The 20,000-nt window shown below is 35.5% G+C and overlaps 2 protein-coding genes across 2 annotated transcripts in view; both read left to right on the forward strand.

The window, feature by feature from the left end:
* LOC122244624 (uncharacterized) overlaps positions 1-10,301 on the forward strand; it is a 10,608-nt gene extending 307 nt beyond the window's left edge. Inside the window, exons 2-17 of the mRNA XM_043002584.2 lie at positions 1,039-1,243; positions 1,358-1,593; positions 1,825-1,982; positions 2,221-2,433; positions 2,758-2,923; positions 3,155-3,354; positions 3,572-3,667; positions 3,902-4,042; positions 4,351-4,572; positions 4,772-4,975; positions 5,105-5,284; positions 6,238-6,419; positions 6,549-8,005; positions 8,325-8,470; positions 8,777-9,023; positions 9,315-10,301. Of these exons, the coding sequence (XP_042858518.2) occupies positions 1,044-1,243; positions 1,358-1,593; positions 1,825-1,982; positions 2,221-2,433; positions 2,758-2,923; positions 3,155-3,354; positions 3,572-3,667; positions 3,902-4,042; positions 4,351-4,572; positions 4,772-4,975; positions 5,105-5,284; positions 6,238-6,419; positions 6,549-8,005; positions 8,325-8,470; positions 8,777-9,023; positions 9,315-9,472 (4,206 nt within the window). The 5' untranslated portion in view covers positions 1,039-1,043 and the 3' untranslated portion in view covers positions 9,473-10,301. The remainder of the gene's footprint in view (positions 1-1,038; positions 1,244-1,357; positions 1,594-1,824; positions 1,983-2,220; positions 2,434-2,757; positions 2,924-3,154; positions 3,355-3,571; positions 3,668-3,901; positions 4,043-4,350; positions 4,573-4,771; positions 4,976-5,104; positions 5,285-6,237; positions 6,420-6,548; positions 8,006-8,324; positions 8,471-8,776; positions 9,024-9,314) is intronic.
* A 3,347-nt stretch (positions 10,302-13,648) lies between these two features.
* The window catches only part of LOC122258878 (uncharacterized), a 74,404-nt gene continuing 68,052 nt past the window's right edge, over positions 13,649-20,000 (forward strand). The window contains exons 1-4 of the mRNA XM_086532478.1: positions 13,649-13,778; positions 18,399-18,589; positions 18,705-18,891; positions 19,708-19,801. Of these exons, the coding sequence (XP_086388604.1) occupies positions 18,451-18,589; positions 18,705-18,891; positions 19,708-19,801 (420 nt within the window). The 5' untranslated portion in view covers positions 13,649-13,778; positions 18,399-18,450. The remainder of the gene's footprint in view (positions 13,779-18,398; positions 18,590-18,704; positions 18,892-19,707; positions 19,802-20,000) is intronic.

Consider the following 20,000-nt stretch of genomic DNA (forward strand, 5'->3'; position numbering starts at 1 on the left):
CTTAAATTACAACAGGGAGGGAGAGCGTACTCAATATGAGAGAAGATTAAGAGAAGTATAAAAAAGAGTAATGGTGGGAACTTCAACCGGATGAAAATGTCGAGTTCAAGAGTGCTCCTTTGTTCCTTGTAATATTTTCGATAATGTAGTTCGGTTGGGTTAAAATGTGAGATTTTGGAGAGGGATGTGGTTTATCTTATCAAGGCATGTTCAGAAATTAAGAAAGTGGAAATAGATACGAAGGAAAGTCGTATTTTGAAGAAGCCTATAATTATGACGCTTAATTACAGGTGAAGCCGAAGCCAAGTATTCTTTCGTTTTTGCCCATTGGTGCTGTTTAATACCACATTTTTAAGCATTTCATTCTCTGAAGACCTGTAATAAGTCATACATACAGTGAAGTAACAATTTAATCACAGATTTGCATTGAGATGTGTATATATAAGGACAGAAAAGATAATTTGGGAAGCTCTGGTGTTTAAAAGGATTGCAGAATTTATAGTTTTGCTATTTTGTATGAATATCATGATCAGGTAAAGTGTGCACGGAGAGGGCGGTGGTATATAGTGGGAAAATATTTAGTAATTTAAAGTTTTGAAAGGTCTTGGGCATTAGAGATGTGCATAATGGCAAACTCTTGATTAACTGCATCTTCTCCCTTTGAATAGGGCCTATGTAGAATTAAAATTGTTTTCATAGTCCTAAACCAAATTTTCAAATGCTACATTTTAATTTTTTTGTTCCAGATAAAACATTGCACAATTTGTGTGTTCTTTATGATCATTAGATGAGTTTTTATTTCTTTGTGGTAGTACCCTGGATAATTGCTTAGTAAATTTAGCAGTCATAAGTATGGTAGTTGTTCAATGTTGTACATTTATTGCAAGTGAAAATGTTAATTATTGTAAGATTAGGCTCTTAGATATGTAACATATATTATTTAACGAAATATTCTCCCAGAGTAGTTTACCAAATTTGAATAGCCTGCATTTTTGCAATCATTTTCCTTCAGTCAGTACAGCTCGGTATCTCTTTCAGGCAAGATGACGCTAAACAGAAGAGTCCTGAAGCGGGTGCACTCTCCCCTGAAGTCACCCAAACGCAACAACACTTCCTTGCGCAAAAAGGCCCTCATTAAGCAGTGGAGTAATGAAGTGCAGTTTGGAAGTGCCTCCAAAGCCAATCTGAAGGTTGTGGTTCGCGTGCGGCCGCAGAACCAAAGGGAACAGGATTGTAATGCAAGGTTAGTATATTATCTGGTCTTTCATTGGTTTGAGGTTTTATACTTGTAATGAGTTGCTAATTAAAAACAGATGTTGTTTGGAGTAGTTCATTTGTTTTTATCTTTCCATTCTAGATGTATTGTGAAACTAGTAGATGACCATATGATGGTCTTCGACCCCAAAGAAGAGGATGAAGAGTTTTTCTTTCGCGGAGTTCGACAGAGGACCAGAGACTTGAATAAGAGACAGCATAAGGAGCAAAAATTTGTCTTTGAACATGTCTTTGGGATTGATTCTACAAATGAGCAAATTTATGAGGAGACAACCAAAGATCTTGTTGATACACTCCTAAATGGCTATAATTGTTCAGGTAATGCAGCCTTGTGTTTGTAATTTTTAAAAATAGGGATCTTGTATTCTCTTCTGTACACATTTTGCAATATTTCATGTCAAATGATTCAGGTTCTTATATTACTATTGGGAATTGGTATCGTTGATTTATTATTATGGGGATTCTGTTATATCGCCTAGTTATATTATCATTGTGATCAGCTCACTAAAAACAATTTTTAAACTGACGTGTAGATTTGATTATTTCCAGTGTTTGCCTATGGGGCAACTGGAGCTGGAAAAACCTTCACAATGCTTGGAAAGCCAGAGTGCCCAGGCATCACCTTCCTTACCTTGATGGAGTTGTACCGCCGCATAGAAGAAATCAAGGAGGAAAAGACCTGTGAAGTTGGAATATCTTACCTTGAGGTTTGTTTGGCCTAGTAGTTATGTGAGGGTAATAGAAAAGATATGTAAAGATTGATGTTTTGTAATACTCTTTTTTTTTTTTTTTCTCTTTCTTTTCTCTCTCTCTTCTCTTATTCTCTCTATCTTTTCTCTTTTCTCTCCCTCCTCCTTCTCTCCTCTCCTCTCCTTTTCTTTTCTTCTTTTATTTTGGCTAATTTTAGCCACCATATGGAGCTAACATCCAGCCATACTTCCACAGGTCTACAATGAGACAGTGAGGGACCTCCTGAAACCTGGAAAAGCCTTGAACGTGCAAGAGACAGGTCAGCACGTCCAGGTCCAGGGACTTTCATTCCACAAACCCAAAGATGCAGACGACCTCATGCAGATGCTGGCTTGCGGGAATCAGAACCGTTCTCAGCACCCAACTGACGCCAATGCTGAGTCATCCAGGTCACATGCAGTGTTCCAGGTAAGGTGGTCATTTTGTTTTTTTCTTATATTCCATTTCCCTTTTTTCTGTCTTTTTGGAAACTTGATGAGCGAAGGCATGAGAGTAATGTGGTCATTTTCTTTTTTAAAATTATTATTATTACTATTACTATTACCAGAACCTAGTCATAGGAAATTTTGAGTTAAACTTGAAGTTTCATTAAATTCTGATTAAGCTGTCTTGCTGAAAATCATAGTTAAATATTGTAGTGTGGGGTTGTTTGTTGTCATATTATTTGCCTTCCACCACATTAATATTCAGTTTAGTATCAGCATGAATAACATACTTTTTTTTAATCTCCAGATATTTGTACGCCAACAAGACAGAACTGCCAATGTGAAGTCAAATGTAGCAATCGCAAAGTTATCTATGATTGATTTAGCTGGGTCTGAACGTGGTTCTGCCACAGGATTTAGAGGAGCAAGATTTAGGGAAGGTGCCAATATTAACAAGTCCTTGCTGGCCCTTGGTAAGTGATGCTCAGACACTTTTAGGAACATTAGTTATGTTTACATTGATATAGTGGTGCTAGGCATGCTGCACTTGTATAACTGTAAGGACATTTGCAGCAAGAATGTATATTGTTTGTAATACATAATAATATGTATAACTTAAGTATTCACTTGCTTTGTTCTTACTTCCTTTCTTAACAGGCCTTGGTATTTGAAATATAACAGATAAAAGTATTTCTTTCTTTCAGGAAACTGTATCAATGCACTTGCTGATGGCCAAAAACACATCCCATACAGAGACAGCAAATTGACTCGCCTTCTAAAGGACTCTATTGGTGGAAATTGTCGCAGTGTCATGATTGCAGCCATATCACCAGCCTCCACCACTTTCGAAGACACTTTCAACACACTGCGTTATGCCAACAGAGCCAAGACCATTAAAACTACCGTAAGCATTGAGCTTGGCCATTCTAATATAGTGTTTTTCAATGTATACAATATAATGAAATAGACTCTCTGATTAAAATGATTTTACTTATAGTAATGAATTAAAGATTGCTTTTAGTCAGACCACAAAAAAAAAAAAAAAAATTCAACTGATTGTATTGCAACTAACTAAAATTCCTTCTCAGACTATATCTTATTTAATTTTCTTTTCACTACAGCTTAAGAAAAACATCATGAATGTAGACCAGCATGTGTCGCAGTATGTTCAGATAGTGGAGGATTTGCGTAAGGAAATTTGTTGTCTGAAGGAAAAGGTAAGTGCATCATTATTTTTCCTGTTTTTATTGTTGATTATTTTTTATATTATTATTATTATTGACTTATTTTTATTTATATGAAGATTATTGTTTATTAATGTCATTATTATTTTTGGTTGAGAAATATAGTACAGTCTCAAATTACCTGGTATATTGAAATTTCAATATCTTCCATATTTTCTTAGTGGTTGTGATGGTTTCAAGACTAACTCAGTAAATGGTGCTTTCCAGTTGCAAAGCTATGAAGAGAAGGAAAAGGAATGGACATCTATGAAGGAGATTTCAGAATCTCGGCATCAGGATTCAGATCTGTTGCTAGAACAACAAAACGAATACGAGAGCCGGATAGCCAGCTTGGAAAATGAAATAAAGGTAGGGGCTTCATATAGTGTACTTTTTTATTGTCATTTTCTAGGTTTTAAGATCACTTAAAAGAAAAGTTGTGATGATTGTAAGGGAGGGCAAACATTATATACATCATAGATGTAGAGAATTTTGAGTTCCCAAAATTCAGGTGAGGGTTGCTATGTCCACTGCTGTAATGAATAAATATCAAAGGATATTTTATGTTTTACTAGACTGAACAATTTCATGATTCTGAGTGTATAGGACCATATAGGATGAGAATTAGAAATGTTTTCATGTATGAAGCTTTTACAAAGTTTTGCATTATCCCCCAGGAGCTAAAAGCTGATAGAGGTGTGGTGGTAACAGAGGTATCAGAAGAGGAGGCAGATGTCCAGAGAAAGCTAGTGGAAGCCAGCAGCGAGAGAAAAGCACTGAGACGAGAGCTCTTGCAATTGGAGAGTTCGCAGAGGGAGGTGGAGCTGAAGATCCATACCTGCACCATGCGTCTGAACAGAATGAAGATCATTGCCTTTGCATCACAGCGGCTGGACAAGGTGAGATGTAGAACCATTGCCATTTCAATTGTATAAAGGCATTTTAGGCAATTGGTACATCACCTTTGCATCTTTAGATAATTAGTTTATTACTTGATTTTCAGTAATCAGTAAGGTCATCATAGCTTAATATTTACATTTTGACATTCATATAATGTAGGCCACAAGATGAAGTTAAGGTGTACTTTTCTCTTCCCAGAGTATCTCGAAGTGTGAGCGCACAATTCGCAACCTGAACATCAGGCTAAGCCAGACAAAGAGACTACAGCAGAGTGTCGAATCCAAACTTAATTCCAATTTAGAAAAGCTACATGCAGCACAAAGAGCCTTGAACGAGTGGGGGCCGGGATCAAACCAACCTTCACATGCCTTGCAGATGCTCATCGACAAGAATGAAAGTGGCGTAAGTATGTTTTTTTTAATCAAGGCATTTAGTTTGTTCTTATAATTAACTTAGGATATTATTACTTTGTACATAGATTGACTTATGAAACTTAGCAGTTAGGGTTCAGATTTTCTTGTGCTTTTGCAGCTGGCCTATCGTGATCTTCATCAGCTGGCAGACTACTTGAGAGGAATGGTGAAAGAAAGCTTCAATGAACAGAGTGCCAGTGAACAGCTTATTTGTCAGTTGCTGAACACCACCAAACAGTTCTATGTTCAGTTGCGTGCTAGTAACCAGTGTACACCAGAGATGGAGAAGTACTTTGAGGTTAGTTTTTTTATCTTGTTTTATACAGTTTGGACAATTAGGAAGTACAGGTGTTATTCTTACTATTTATTGGCTCTGCAAGAAGAATTATAGATTTAACATTTGTATTTTTCTGTAGTCTTCATTAACCCTCTCTGGACGGGTGGTACACTACTGTACCGCTCATTCAAAAGCCCAGTAGTCAGGCAGCACAATATTGTGCCAGCCATTTAATTGATTTAGGCCTAAGCGTTTGAAAGCCCCAGCATTGTGACATTCAAGGCTAGAATGCCCCTGTCGTGATTGGCTTAATACTGTCATCCTTTTTTCCTTATTTTTCTTTTTCTTTCTTGAAATTGAGTAAATTGGTTTGTTATGGTTTATCACAAGTCTTCAGAGAGTTAATCTTGTTCTCCTTGTTGCTTGACTACAGGAAGCTATTCAGTGAGTCAAGAACTTTGACCAAGCAGCAAGAAAGCCTGAATTATTGTTATTCTATTAATGGGTATCACAAATTTATATCGGAAAGTGTGGTTCTGTGTTACTTCCAGTATTCTGTGGTTATTATTGCTCAGTTAATGGATGAGTATTTCTTTGGTACATGTTACATTATACTCATGACTAGAGAACTACTCATCCACTGTACTGAGTCCTTGCACACAGTAGACCAAGAAGAAAGAGAATAAAGCAACAGAAAAATACTGGTATACATATCCACATAAATGCATGTTAAAATATTGACAAAAGCAAATTATATTTTACACTGGATTGTACCGTCTCTTTGGGTAAGTGGAACTCTGGTTCATGTTTACTTTAAGTCATGACTAGAGTCTCACTTATCCACAGTGATTGGTGATAACTGCACCTTCAAAAGTACAGAATTTATTACTATTATTATTACTTAAATGTACTTTATCGAAAATTGTAAATGTTATCCAGGCAGTGCTAACAGTCTTTTACAATGCTTTTCGCAGAGTATTGTAGAGAAAATGGATGAAAGCAAGATCATTTGGGCTGATCAACACCAGGAAAATAAAGAGGAGTCAACAAGTCTGCCGGAAGAGCCAGTGTTAGATGTGAATCGCCTGACCATCTTGCCAATTACGAGCAGTGTTTTCATATCCCCAGCCACCATGGTTGATCAGAAGATGTTTAGGTTAGTATTCTTGTTTGTTTTTAGATCATAGTAAAGCATGTATCAGTGCAAGGTTTTTTTGAACACCAAATGTATATAATCCTGTTTATCCATCCTTTTTATTTTATTTATTCATTTATTTTTTTACAGGAGGTCCATAATGAAATCCAGTAAGAGTACTTCAGCTTTACCATCAGCAACTCTAAGCAACGCTGAGCCATCTGGGCTTAACTTGTCAACCGTTGCTGAGAGCTTTGTCCATGACTCTCCTACCACTCCAAGAATACTGAACTTCCAAAACACAATACCTGATTCTCCTGTGCTCTCTGGCTTCAGTCTTCCTTCTGAAGACAACAAACTGAGACCTGAAGGACAACAGTCAGAGGACTGTAATCCATTACCTCATTCAACTGCTGTGCAACAAATCCCTGAAAAGTCTAAGTCTGCTGAAACAAAAAGCCAAACTAAAGACTTTGGTTTTGTTAGCATGACAGAAGGATGTGGAATTAATACTTTAAATGTCACCAGGAACGTGCTCTCTGGTGCAAATCTTGATAAAACTGAATTGTTAGAGGACATTCAGCCTATTGACTGTTCCATTAATGCTACATTTGCCATAACACCAGCAAAGAGTTTAAATACCACAATTGACATGCCCAAGTGTCTACCAAGTTTAAATACTACGATGGATGTGCCTGGAAGTCTTCCAACTTTAAACACCACAATTGATATGTCTTCCAATGTTGCAGGTTTAAATACGACAGTTAATTTGCCAGCCAGAAATATCACTGTGGAAAAATCTACATTAGGAACCCTGAGTACAGCAGCGAATATGTCTACTGCACATTCTCTTTTAAACACAACTGTTGAAGTTTCAAAACCTTCCCTCTTGGCCACCTCTGTTGGGTCAGGTCCTTATCCTTCCTTAAAAAAGTCTGCAAGCAGGCCTAATTTGAATACCACCATCAACTTCTCTTCCCAACTATCACTTTTGAATACAACAGTTGATATGACCACCAAGCCATCATGCTTAAATACAACAGTTGATTTGACCACCAAGCCATCATGCTTAAATACAACAGTTGATATGACCACCAAGCCATCATGCTTAAATACAACAGTTGATATGACCTCCAAGACATCACTTCCAAATACAACTATAGATCTTACTTCAAATCCAACCTTAAATACTACCATGGATTTAGTGTCCAAGCCCTCATATAGAAGTACTTCAAGTGAAGTTTCCAATCCTGCACATACTGTAACTGATGTAGTATGTAAGACATTACTTGAAGGTAAAAGTCATAAACAAGCAGATTCTTGTATTTCAAGTACTGAAAGCACCACAAAACCTGTGATATCCCTCAAAGTGGAGGAGCCAACGGTACAGTCTAGTATGCATGACCAAAATGCCATAGATAAAGTGAAACCATTTGGTGAGACTTATGCAAAGCTACCAATTACAAACCTCCCAAATGATGCCATATCACTTCCTGAACCGGTGACTTTGAAGACAGCCTCCAGGAAGTTATTTGAGTCGGGTTTGGACTCTACATTTTGTGTAGAAGAAACCCAAGACAAGAAGGACAAAGTGGAAATAATGCCAGGTTTGTTTGTTTTTGTTGTCGTTTTTCCAGGTATATTGGAGTTAGTTGCCTTAATCCATTGCAATTTAAGTTCATTCTGTAAAAGAGAGCTTTCAAAATCTAGGAACCTTCTCTGCTGATTATGTATCAGAGTACTCATTAACACATTAACATAATACTGATTGACTGATATCTTTCTTAGTGTCACTTACATATAATATTGTTAGGCAGAGATCTAATTCCTTAACTGAGATTTGGGAAGGGTTATGTTATCAATATTTGTCATAGTTTCATATAAAAATTGACTGGAAGTACTGAATATATTCATTGTGTTTTATAGGGTGCAGTGTTGACAGTTTGAAGTCTCCCGAGGTTAGTAGTAATCAGTTGAGAAGAATGACATTTGAGGTTCAACAACAAGGGCCCCTCATCAAGCCTGTGGAAGTACAACCAGCAAGTGAAATGCTCATGCCCCCTCCTACAAAGGTATTTTTTGCATTACACATTTGTAGAATGACAAAGAATAGTAATGTTTCTGAAGCCTTTTCTGGTAAAACTTGAATTAGAAGACAGTGGAAAAATTACATGAGATTCTATGCATTGAGAATAATAGAAATCTTTGACCCTAGAAAAAAGTGATATTTGATTTTATCCAATTGCAAATTGTATGTATTAGATGCAAAGTACAAGTATATAGGTAAATATGAATACATATAATTTATATTAACATTGATATTATATGTTTTTTATTATGCATTTGAATGTTACTTACAAGGAAATGAACATTTTTAGGCTGTGAAGGGAATCTTGAAGAAGACCCCACAGAAAACACCCACGCGAGGAACCACACCAGGGAAAGGTACACTTGTAGGCAGGAGCTTCGGCAAAACCACCACTCCCGGGAAAAACATCACTCCCGGCAGGAGTCAGATCTCAGGGATGAAAAAGAGCCTGAGCACATCGGCCCTTGGTCCGTACCAATCCAATTCTCTGAGAACCAGCGGCCAATCAGTAGCTAACAACAAGCAAAAGCTAGCAGGTTGGTGAAATTATTATTTTAGGATTGGCCTGTTGCATTCTGATTTACTATACTTACATCTAAATATTTGATAATTTATTGTTGCTTTTAATATAAGTAGATAGACTGATTGAAATATATTTATATATTATATAACATATATACAATTGTTATTATCATTTTCATTATTTAGGACATGAATATATAGATATTTCTGATGCTGCTTTACAACTGTTTAACTTCAAATGTCAATTACTAATGTATAGATAGTACAAATTGATTAGCTGTAAAGAAAAACAATCATTTTGACAGGTTTGGGAGCAGCTCTCCGGCGTACATCAAGCTTCCTAAAGGCAAGAGGACAATCAAGCAATCAGGAAAACGTTCCACCTTCATCCCAAAGGAGTGTGTATAGAGACACCTTGTCCTCATCAGCTAAACAGTTATCCCACTTCCAGTACAAGCCATAGGGATTGCAGTCATCTTGCCTTGTTGAAAATATAGCTTGGAGTGAGAACCCTGAGGACCACACAATGCAACCAAAAAAGACGGAAGATTTTGTCAACAAACCACGTTTCGGGTTGAAAGTTGGGAGAGGTTTTCTGCAGGAGAAATTGCAAGAGTTTTCCCTCAGTCACCATACATCTAGTAGAGCCAAAAGTCCCTCTAAAAATGAATCTGACGTTTCGGAAAAAAACACCAATATACTGCCCTGGAGTATGCACACAATGCCATGGACATTTGGTGTAAATAAAAAAAATATATATCCAGTGTTTGCTTACTTGCCAAAGTCTTGCTGATCTCTAGAAATATTTTGTATGCTTGCATGCTCAAGGATTTGACTGTCATCTGTTTCCCACCGTTCCAGTGAGAGGGAAGTAATGTAATTGATATAATATAATGGAAATGTTATTATATTTTTTCTTTTTCTATATTGTACTATGAATCATTAATTTGTTTTTTTATGTAAATAGGATATTGTTTTATAGAAAAGATTATTGAAATCTTACTAGTTTTATATTACTTGTTTTTTGTATAAATTTGATTGTAAAGAATTATCATCATAACCATTTTAAAAGCTAATGAAAATGAGAGATCCTGAAGTGGCTTGATCCACAGGGGTCACTTTTTCACTCATTTTATTTCACAAGATTCACTTAAAAGTGAAAAGTCTGTAAATTTATATATTTATAAGGAAATATTAATTACTTTTTTACTCTTCTTTGTCTTTCCACAGATGTGCTATCTGTTAAATATATATATTACAAAGTGCTATCTCAATAAAGTTAATAATTTTAATGATGCATAATTACTAACCTAAGATTTAATTAATTTAATATGTAGACTTGTAGTTGTAATTATTAATGGATACTTTACTATAAAGAGACTATAGACATACCAAATCATTAAAGCTTTAGATAAGATTAATGGCCACTACTAAAATAAAGGGTAACCAAAGTTGGATAAATGGTATTAATATAGGAGATGGTGCAGATGTACAAATATACGGGCTAATGAATAAACCAAAGAAAAATGAAATGACATTGGTTGAAACTGGCTATTAAAAAGAAATGAACTGTAAAATTGCTCACTAGTTATTTTCCCCTTTTCACTAGTCTTGTCTTTTTTTAGAACTTAATCATTAGGTATTTTATAGTGTTATCTCAATGAGCGTTATGGAAATAATGTCTTGTTGCAACATTCCCATATGCATTCAGACTATCAGGTTCCTAGAGTAAGGGTCAGCCTGGATGAGGCTTCCATTCAATAATTATGGAGTAAAATCAATGCCTTTTGAAAACAGAGTATTCTTGGATAATGTTCAATGATTTTAAGTCATATAGTGTGTTCTACATCAAATGACAACATAATTACATTTGGAATTTATCTTTCTGTGGTGTTTCAACAAAATGGCTTATGGGAGACATGCATGGCTGCAAACTCATTAGAATATATGCAAACTATAAAAGAAAACTTTCAACCAAATATGATTAAGGTAATATACACATCATCAAAGACTAAAAAAATAAAAAATACTAATTTATTTTCTTTTCAATCTTAAATCAAAACTGAAAAGTTCAAATAGATCATATAAGACTTTTAAAATAAAATTTTATTTGATTAAAAATTTGCTCTTTAAAGATACAAGTCAATCAAATATATCTAAAGATGAGGTAGGGTAATACATGTATGTAATTATAATCATATCAAGGGAATTGCTCAAATAATTGGTTATTTCCCCTCACCCACTTTTCCTTCATACTTCCATACAAAGATACTAAACTTCATAATCCACAATAATTATTAATTCAAAATAAGATCAAAATAGAGACTTCAAAAAATCAAGAGATAAAATACTCTGAATAAGCTTCTGTGGATACTAACAATTACATACACATTTCATTGTGATCGAAAACCCGAAATGAAATTATTGTTATTCCTTTATGAGAACTAATGATCAAACTGATGAACAGTTACCCATTAATTACAAAATTACATTGAAATTTATAATTGACTTTGATCAGCTATTCACAAGGGAGGAATGTTTTAATCTCCCCATATATTTTGCAGGGAATTCAAACCGTTCTAATTATTTACTTCCAAAACATATTGAGAGACACATTCCAACTTGACAGATTGTTCCATTTTTTTTATATTGAGTTATTCGAAGTTTTCAGTGATAAAACGGAAAAGAGGTGTAAGAATTTTCACACCTAGAACCACTCTTGTAAACTATTATGTATGTTCACACAATACAGATATTAAATACATAGTTTCCAGTGGACATTACCTTCACCGTATTGTTCGCCTGAGAGAAACATTTCAAAGATATACATAAATGCACTACATTCCATCAAACCACTTCCTGTCTCTTTCATACGCGCGCGCCAGTGAGTTTATGTGCGCTTGCTCTTGTATGAATGAAAGTGTACCGGTAGAAGAGAGAGAGAGAGAGAGAGAGAGAGAGAGAGAGAGAGAGAGAGAGAGAGAGAGAGAGAGAGAGAGAGAGAGAGAGAGAGAGAGAGAGAGAGAGAGAAGAGAAGAGAGAGAGAGAGAAGAGAGAGAGAGAGAGAGAGAGAGAGAGAGAGAGAGAGAGAGAGAGAGAAGAGAAGAGAGAGAGAAGAAGAGAAAGAGAAAGAGAAGAGAAAGAGAAAGAGAAAGAGAGAGAAAAGAAAGAGAAAGAGAAGAGAAAGAGAAAGAGAGAGAGAGAGAGAGAGAGAGAGAGAGAGAGAGAGAGAGAGAGAGAGAGAGAGAGAGAGAGAGAGAGAGAGAGAGAGAGAGGGAGGGAGGGAGGGAGGGAGTGAGTGTGTGTGTGTGTGTGTGTGTGTGTGTGTGTGTGTGTGTGTATGTGTGTGTGTGTGTGTGTACGAATGAACGTATACTAAGTTCAGCACGTCGTGGTAGCAATTCCCTCTCGATATTTGTCTACCTATATCTCTCTCTCTCTCTCTCTCTCTCTCTCTCTCTCTCTCTCTCTCTCTCTCTCTCTCTCTCTCTCTCTCTCTCTCTCTCTCTCTCTCTCTCTCTCTCTCTCTCTCTCTCTCTCTCTCTCTCTCTCTCTCTCTCTCCAATATTGCCTCATCCCTTTGATAAGTAAGTAACCATTTGTCCCACTTTATTCCCCATCTTCTTTTGCCCCCTTCTTCCTCTCATATTCTCTTTCTCCTCTCTCTCTTTCACCCACTCTGCGTGCTCCACTCCGCCTACTCTGTGTTCCTCTCTCCCCTCTCCTCTCTCCCTTCATCCCCCCTCTTCCTGGCTCCCTTCCCCCTCCTTCCCTCCCACTCTTTCTGGCTCCTCTCCCCCCTTCCCCCATAACCCCCTCTCTCTCTTTCTTTCTCTCACCACACGCATAAACACATCCAACACTGTATTATTTGTCAGAAATATATGTTATTGTGAAATGCATGCGAGTTCATAGGGAGCGTTCCCCGGTCTGCCACGCTAAAGGCCACTAAATATAGCCATTGCTTGAGTCAGGGACCATTAGTGACATACTGTGCTTTTAATATCCAATTAAGATGATTATTTAACGTTTTGTTGTTGTTTATGGGTATTGTGTTTGTAGGTTGACCAGGCACGATTTTCTTGTGCATATGAAGTAGATTCGTTTGTTTATTTTAGCCTCTTATTTTGATTTTGTTTTTTTCTGAATTAATTCAACCGGGTTATTTCAAAGTTTAGTTACTTTTTGATTGGAGTCAGTTACTGTCATTTTTTTATTGAAATTATGTAATCTACATACATTTGATAAGCGATCTGTGTATGTCCTAGAAATAATTAAATTCCATTCTCTAAAACATCATTATGGCTTTGTCCTTGGATCATGTGTATCTTATAGTGAATCTCAATGCCATATATTGTATTTGGAGCCGAATTTAAGGCAACTGGAATAAAAGGTATTACATTTATAATATTTATGAAATTTACTTTCCCGCTCAGCTGATTTTCGTAAGGAATCAGGTGTGCCAACAGTAAAGTAATGATTACTGCGCATTTCGACATGTACAAAACATAAATCACGATGAATTACTACACTTAAAAATATTAAATACCTTTTTCCGCACTCTGAAATATTATTTCAAAATAAAACTTACCAAGCATAGTGTCAAAATTTTCCAAAAGGAAAGTTTATCCACTGTTGGCATTAGTGTAGGTAAAGGTAGCGAGAAGAAAACAAGACATGAAACAAGACTAACGTAAACACATTTTCTAGTGCAGTGGCGTAATTTCAACACATGAAAGCTATTTTATTCAACTGGTGATCCTAAGAAGGTATGCAGCAAGTGGTGCAACACCCAAAAGAGCCCCTGTGAGTGTGAGAAGGGCTAAAAGATGTGTTTTTAGGAAGGGTTTCCTGGCTGTCACCTGGATCGGAATGTTTAAATCACACATAGTAACACGTAGTCACATATTTGGCCTAATTTCGACCGATGAAACGATGGTGCACGTCATTTAAGATCGTGGTGAGTGATTTAAGGGTGCTAAGACTTGTAATAAATGTGAGGGAGATGTTGGGAAGACAGACTTCGGTAGGCCTGCTCGCAACCCCCGCGGGCAGAGGCTCCAGTATTACGGGTTATTGCTGTTTATTTCGTATTACTTGACCGTATATTTCGCTATCATTATGCATGAACTGGCGTCAAAGAAGCCGTAGTTAGTGTCTGTAGTCTCTTAGGATGGTTGAGAATATCGTTTTGGAATATTGATTCAATCTTTCCTTATTTTTGGAAATTTGAAAGAAAAAAAAAAGTCAAGGCAAAAGTATCTGATTATCGCCCAGATATAGGTGAATTTGTCATCTTGTTTAGTACATGGCAGTACGAACACAAACCTGCAGACAAACATAGGCGCAAAATTTGTGATTTGAATGTTTACAGAGAGCACTTGATGTTGGATTTTTTTTCCCCTCTACTAACATTTGAAAATAATTTGTTTCTGAAGTTGAAGAACGGATATGTGTTACGAAGTGATGTGTCGTATATACTCTACTTCACTATGTTTGGTGTAACTATTATATTTATATAGTATACTATCCACGCTTTACAATTATGATTGTGGAAAAACATTATGTTTAATATAAAGCAAAGATATATTGGTTCTGATAGCAAAAGAAGGCATAATATACATGAAAAAGAATTTAGTGATGAACAGGTATAAAAGTATAACTATTATATTATATTTCTTTAGTTTGTTATGCACAATTCTCAAATGTGATGAGAGACCCTATTTCATTTGTAGCAAAGATATGTTGATTCTGATAGTTAAAAGTGACAGGATGTGTTTATCAGAAAGAATTATGATAGACAAGTGTTGCATTATATGAATGAGATATCATGTTCTCTTTCTTTCTATATTTCCAAAATGAGGAGAATAAGTCTCAAGGAACTGGAATTTGTAAATGATAACATCTATTGAACTTGGACATTTTATATATCTGTATAGTGACTGGAAGTTAGATGAATTTTTTGGTAGCTTGTCAATGTTGCCTTGGTTGATGTCACTCTCAGCAATAAGAGAGACAAAGATATTTAGGATAAGAAAAATATAATGATTTTTGATATGTGGTACAGTGTCTCATGGATAGCCCTAATGCAACAATTCTTTGATAAGAAATAGATGTACATTACATTCGTGTATATATGAAGAGAGCTGTTATTTGGATTCATAGGGACATGTTTATGTTTTTGTTTTTTTGTTGGAGTGACCTTGTGATTTTGGAATATGTAGACATAATAATATATATATTTTTTTTGTTTTGTTTTAGGAAAATGATTGGGATATTTTTTATTGTTATTATACAGATTTAGCCAAATATTCCAAACAACTCTTTGTTTTGTTTAAAAGTTGTAGAAGTATTGGTTGTTGAGAAAAATCCTTCTTTAACTAATTGATAAGTTGGAAAAATATATTTAGTTGTTACTTAGCAGTCATCTTGCAAGTATAAAAATATATCTAATGATTAAGGAAAGCATTCCAAAATCTGAGCATATATATTTACATTTTATAGCTATTGAATCAGGATGAAGTAATTTAATTTAGTTCCTGCAGTTAAATATAGATGTGGTTTGCACTTTTTTTCATAATTAGGGTGAATGAGTGATTGGTGATCATTATGATAATAACTAGAGGAGCTTAGTGAAACTATTCATTTTCATTCATAGCTTTTCATTCATACCTTCATAATTACCAAGGTTATGTTCAATACTTCACTCTTCTCTCCCATTAAAGATTTTGTTATTCCTCTTTCCTTTGCATCTGTATTTAATTCAGAATAACTCTGCTTCATGACCATGCCTTCCAAACACACAAAGAAGGAATGGGGTTAAAAACAAGATTTTTGAACAACTAAAATGCATCTTGTCATACAGTCTGTTTACATCAGTAGTTTGATATGCTTATCATGCTACAACAGCATAAAATGTTTTTGCCTACTATGCAAAACATTGAGTGTTGCCAGGAAGTAAATAATGTGCACTATCATCATTTTCCAAGACCTTGCCTTCAAAATGTGCAGATAGGGTAATCATATTGCAAATGTTATATAATGTATTGATATATCTATTTGCATTATTTTTTTTTCTTTTTTTTCTTTTTGTATAATTTGGTATAATTAGGCTATAATTAGTGCTATATTACATATCCTCATTATAGTTGTTAAATGTCACCATGATTATTACATAACATCTTCATCCATCTGAAAGTGAGTGAAAATGATTTACGCATATGGTCTGGCAGACCACTCAGGAGTATTATGAAGCAGCATAGTAATTCAAGTCTTGATAGATTTATAGGCTTTGATACATGTAATTACAAAATTAGTGTATAGTTCCTTATGCATAGGCTGTGAAATAGGTGAGAAAGTACCATAGACATATGATGCAGAAAGGGGTCAAGAGTACATGATTATGATGAAATGGATAGATAGTCAACAGCTTAAAAATTCATTAACATTTTTCCTTGTGTCTTTGCCAGTACTGAACGAGTCAAAGACTGTGAGTAGTTTGTAATTTGATGTCAGAATCCAATGATAAATTTCCAGGGAGGTTTGCAAGTACTATGCATGGTAAAGATTTGTTTACCTTTGTCAGAGTATGAAGTGCAGAGGCCACAGCTAGACTTAATCCTTTTAAATATTGCAGCAAACTGGGGATTCCTATTCTCTAAATTTGTCAGGGTTGCATATGTCAGATTGCTGTCATTTGTCCCAGGCAACCTCCTACCTTGGAGGGTATTTTTGTCCAGGGAGATTTCTATTTATCTTTGTAAAGTCTACTCTTTTCTTAGGTCCATTAACACCCTCTGGATTCATTATGAACCCTGATATCCTGTTTTTGGGTACTCATAAACGAAAGGTTAACCATGTGAGTAAAGATTCACAAAATTTGAGAAGTGATTATAACCATACCTTTACTTAGCCCATATTTCTTTTTGTTCCAAATAGTGTTATTCTTTATGGCAATTATCTTTGTTTTTCTTTGTTTACACTGTTATATTCAAGATAATTACCTATTTTTTTTATATATAATTTGATTGAGAATTAATAATTTCACCAGGCGAGATGTTACTTTTTTCATTAACCCATTGCAGAAGGGCTGCAATATGTACATGCAAAACAGGTTTATGGCCTTTGTACTGGGGCAACATGTAGGTACCAATAGTCGTTAGGGCATGTATGATGTTAGGGGAGAGTGTATCGCTTTTCTTCTCAATTACACTATGAGTCATAACTCTGTTTAGTGACTGATAATGCCAGTTGCAATTCTGATTACTATAATTGCTGTAATGTTTGCCAATATGGGTTTAGCATAATATCCCAACCATAGATGGCCCCACTCTCTCCTAGCACCAGCAAGGGCACCCTTCCACGGTTTCTACCGAGCACATATCTTCAAAGAGCAATGACACACAGCAAGAAGCTGACCTCTGGCTCTCAAGTACTAACTATAGAGGCTGTGTAGGTAGAATGAGAAGAGGAAGGTAATCCAGATCATGTGCATTGTCTGCAATTTGCCTCTGTACCAGTATAGCTGATCTATGCTGTGGCACTCACAGATGTCAGCATAGGTCTCCTTCCTCTTCCCCATCTCTTCTCTGATTTTTATTAGGGATTTTTATTTTTGTATTGTTTATAAAAGAACACAAATATGAAATAGATATAGTTGCTTTTTGTTCTCTTATAAAACTGTACTACTTCTATCAATCTATAAAGAACATAACTAAATAATATGGACCCTATACTACAATTTAAGTCAACTACAACTACAACATTGATAAACACTGTCAGATAGCATATGAGTTTCACAAGATAGTAAAATGCAAAAATATGATTGACACATATCAAGCAAATCTACTCTCATTTGCAATGGGTTAATACTTTTATTGTAGCTGTCTAAAGGAAGTCTGTTCAGATGTTCCTTTAATACAAGCATTTGAAATTTTCTTTTATAGCCATGAATAGGTATACAATATCTGCAAATACAATGAATTAGGAAGGTAAATTTATTTTAGAAATTATGATGAGTGAATATTTAAATTTGCAAGATTCCCTTGAATTACAATTGAGAGCTTTTAAGATTAGTACAAGTTATTATTATTATTTTTTTTTACATAAGGTAAGATGAAAAAATATTTGTTTACAGCATATGGTTGTATATACTGTATATTGGTCAATGTATCAATATATCAGTGTGCACCAATATCTTACCATTTACTTTTTCTTGTTTGATATATATAGTTTATATATGGCTAAACTCTACAATGGTACCTGAGTAAGTACATGTGAACATTTACCATTATTTTGATTCATTTAAGGAAAAGAAAAAATGTAGAAATTAATGAGGACAAGTAAATTAATCATATTCTTCTCTTAATTTTGAATTGTTTTACTTTCAGATAAGATAGTGTCAATAATGATATCAACACACATTTTGTGGCCAGGATAAGGATGTTTTCCTTGCGTATAGTAACAGTGGACCACTATCAGGGGACTCCTGTCAATGGTCTCGATCCACAGTACTCTACCTTTCGTGGGGCACCCGTAAAGCGTGTTCCTGTCTTGCGTATCTTTGGTGCTACACCAGCAGGTATGTTACTTTTTTTCCTTTTTATTTATTTATGAAGACTGGGAAACATGGACTGTAAAAATACCTTGGATAGTTTAAACGAAGATTATATCTTGCTTTTCTTCTCTTTTTGCAGGCCAGAAGGCATGCTTACATGTGCATGGAGTTTTTCCATATATTCTTATTCCATACGATGGTGCAGAATCTCTTTCTCGTCTGCCGTACACTCTGGCAGCAGCTCTGGATAAGGCACTTAATATTGCTTCGGGAAATACAAATTCAAATGCTCAACATGTCTATAAAGTGCTGCCTGTGTCAGGAATGTAAGTGATTTAGGCCAAACAAAGGTTATAATATTTGGATTGGCCACGAAATAGGGATAACATGTATAAATGTTTTTTCATGAGATGAATTGATAATTTGCTCTCTATAACCCTGTAGATGTGATATTCTTTGAATATGAATAATTATTAGAATTATGAATTGTAAGATTGCTACTCTATATCAGGGGCTGGATTCAAGAAACACTTTGTGTCATTGCAACTTGTATTTTATTCCCAAATGATAACTTCTGCGACTGCTCAACCTTGTTGCAAATTCAAGTTGGAACTAAAAACACCAATAAATTGCGTTAAAAATGAGTAATGCTCTTGCCGCTTTTCTCAGAAAACAATAAAAATGTGTAAAACGTAATTCTAAACCAAGATGCAGCTATTTCACCAAAATAAGCAAAGGTAGAGGATGTTAGAGATCAGGGTAAACGTAGTGCCGCTGATAACTATATTATGATAATTTTGATTTAAATTTCATCCCACTTTAAAGGCTGATCCCTGTCACCTTTATCCTCTCCTAAAATAGCTGAGAGGTTATCATACGTTGCAAGAAACAGTAATAGCTCCTATTAAATAGAGTTTAACATTTTGAAAGCGTGCTTCTCACTGGCAGGCGAGTGAAATGATGTTTCTTCACAGTTGCAATCAAAACTGCTTCGTGAATCAGGATGTACTGGGAGTCACAACCACTATGGTCGCAAGTTGTGCCAAGGTGGATTTGTGACCGATTTTCTTGGATCTGGCCCCGGAACTGTAATGAAACGACACTGTCTTGACACGGGATTTAATTGCTTTGATGTGTTCCAGACCGTTCTATGGATATCATGCAAAGGAGCACCAGTTTCTCAAAATTTTCTTCTATAGCCCCACCATTGTAAAAAAAGCTGCTGAACTATTACAGGTAACTTTTTGTAGACTTTTTAAAATGATTTAAAAAAAAAAAAAAAGTCTTTAGCAGTGCATAGTGTATATATTTGATTATATAATTTGGTGACTAAGATTGAGATTTTACGAGGTCTCTCTCACTCACTCACTCACTCACTCACTCACTCACTCACTCACTCACTCACTCACTCACTCACTCACTCACTCACTCACTC

Source organism: Penaeus japonicus, unplaced genomic scaffold, assembly GCF_977035675.1.
Source record: "Penaeus japonicus unplaced genomic scaffold, GWHDUDI00000001_assembly GWHDUDI00000037, whole genome shotgun sequence".
Classification (NCBI taxonomy): Eukaryota; Metazoa; Arthropoda; class Malacostraca; order Decapoda; family Penaeidae; genus Penaeus; species Penaeus japonicus.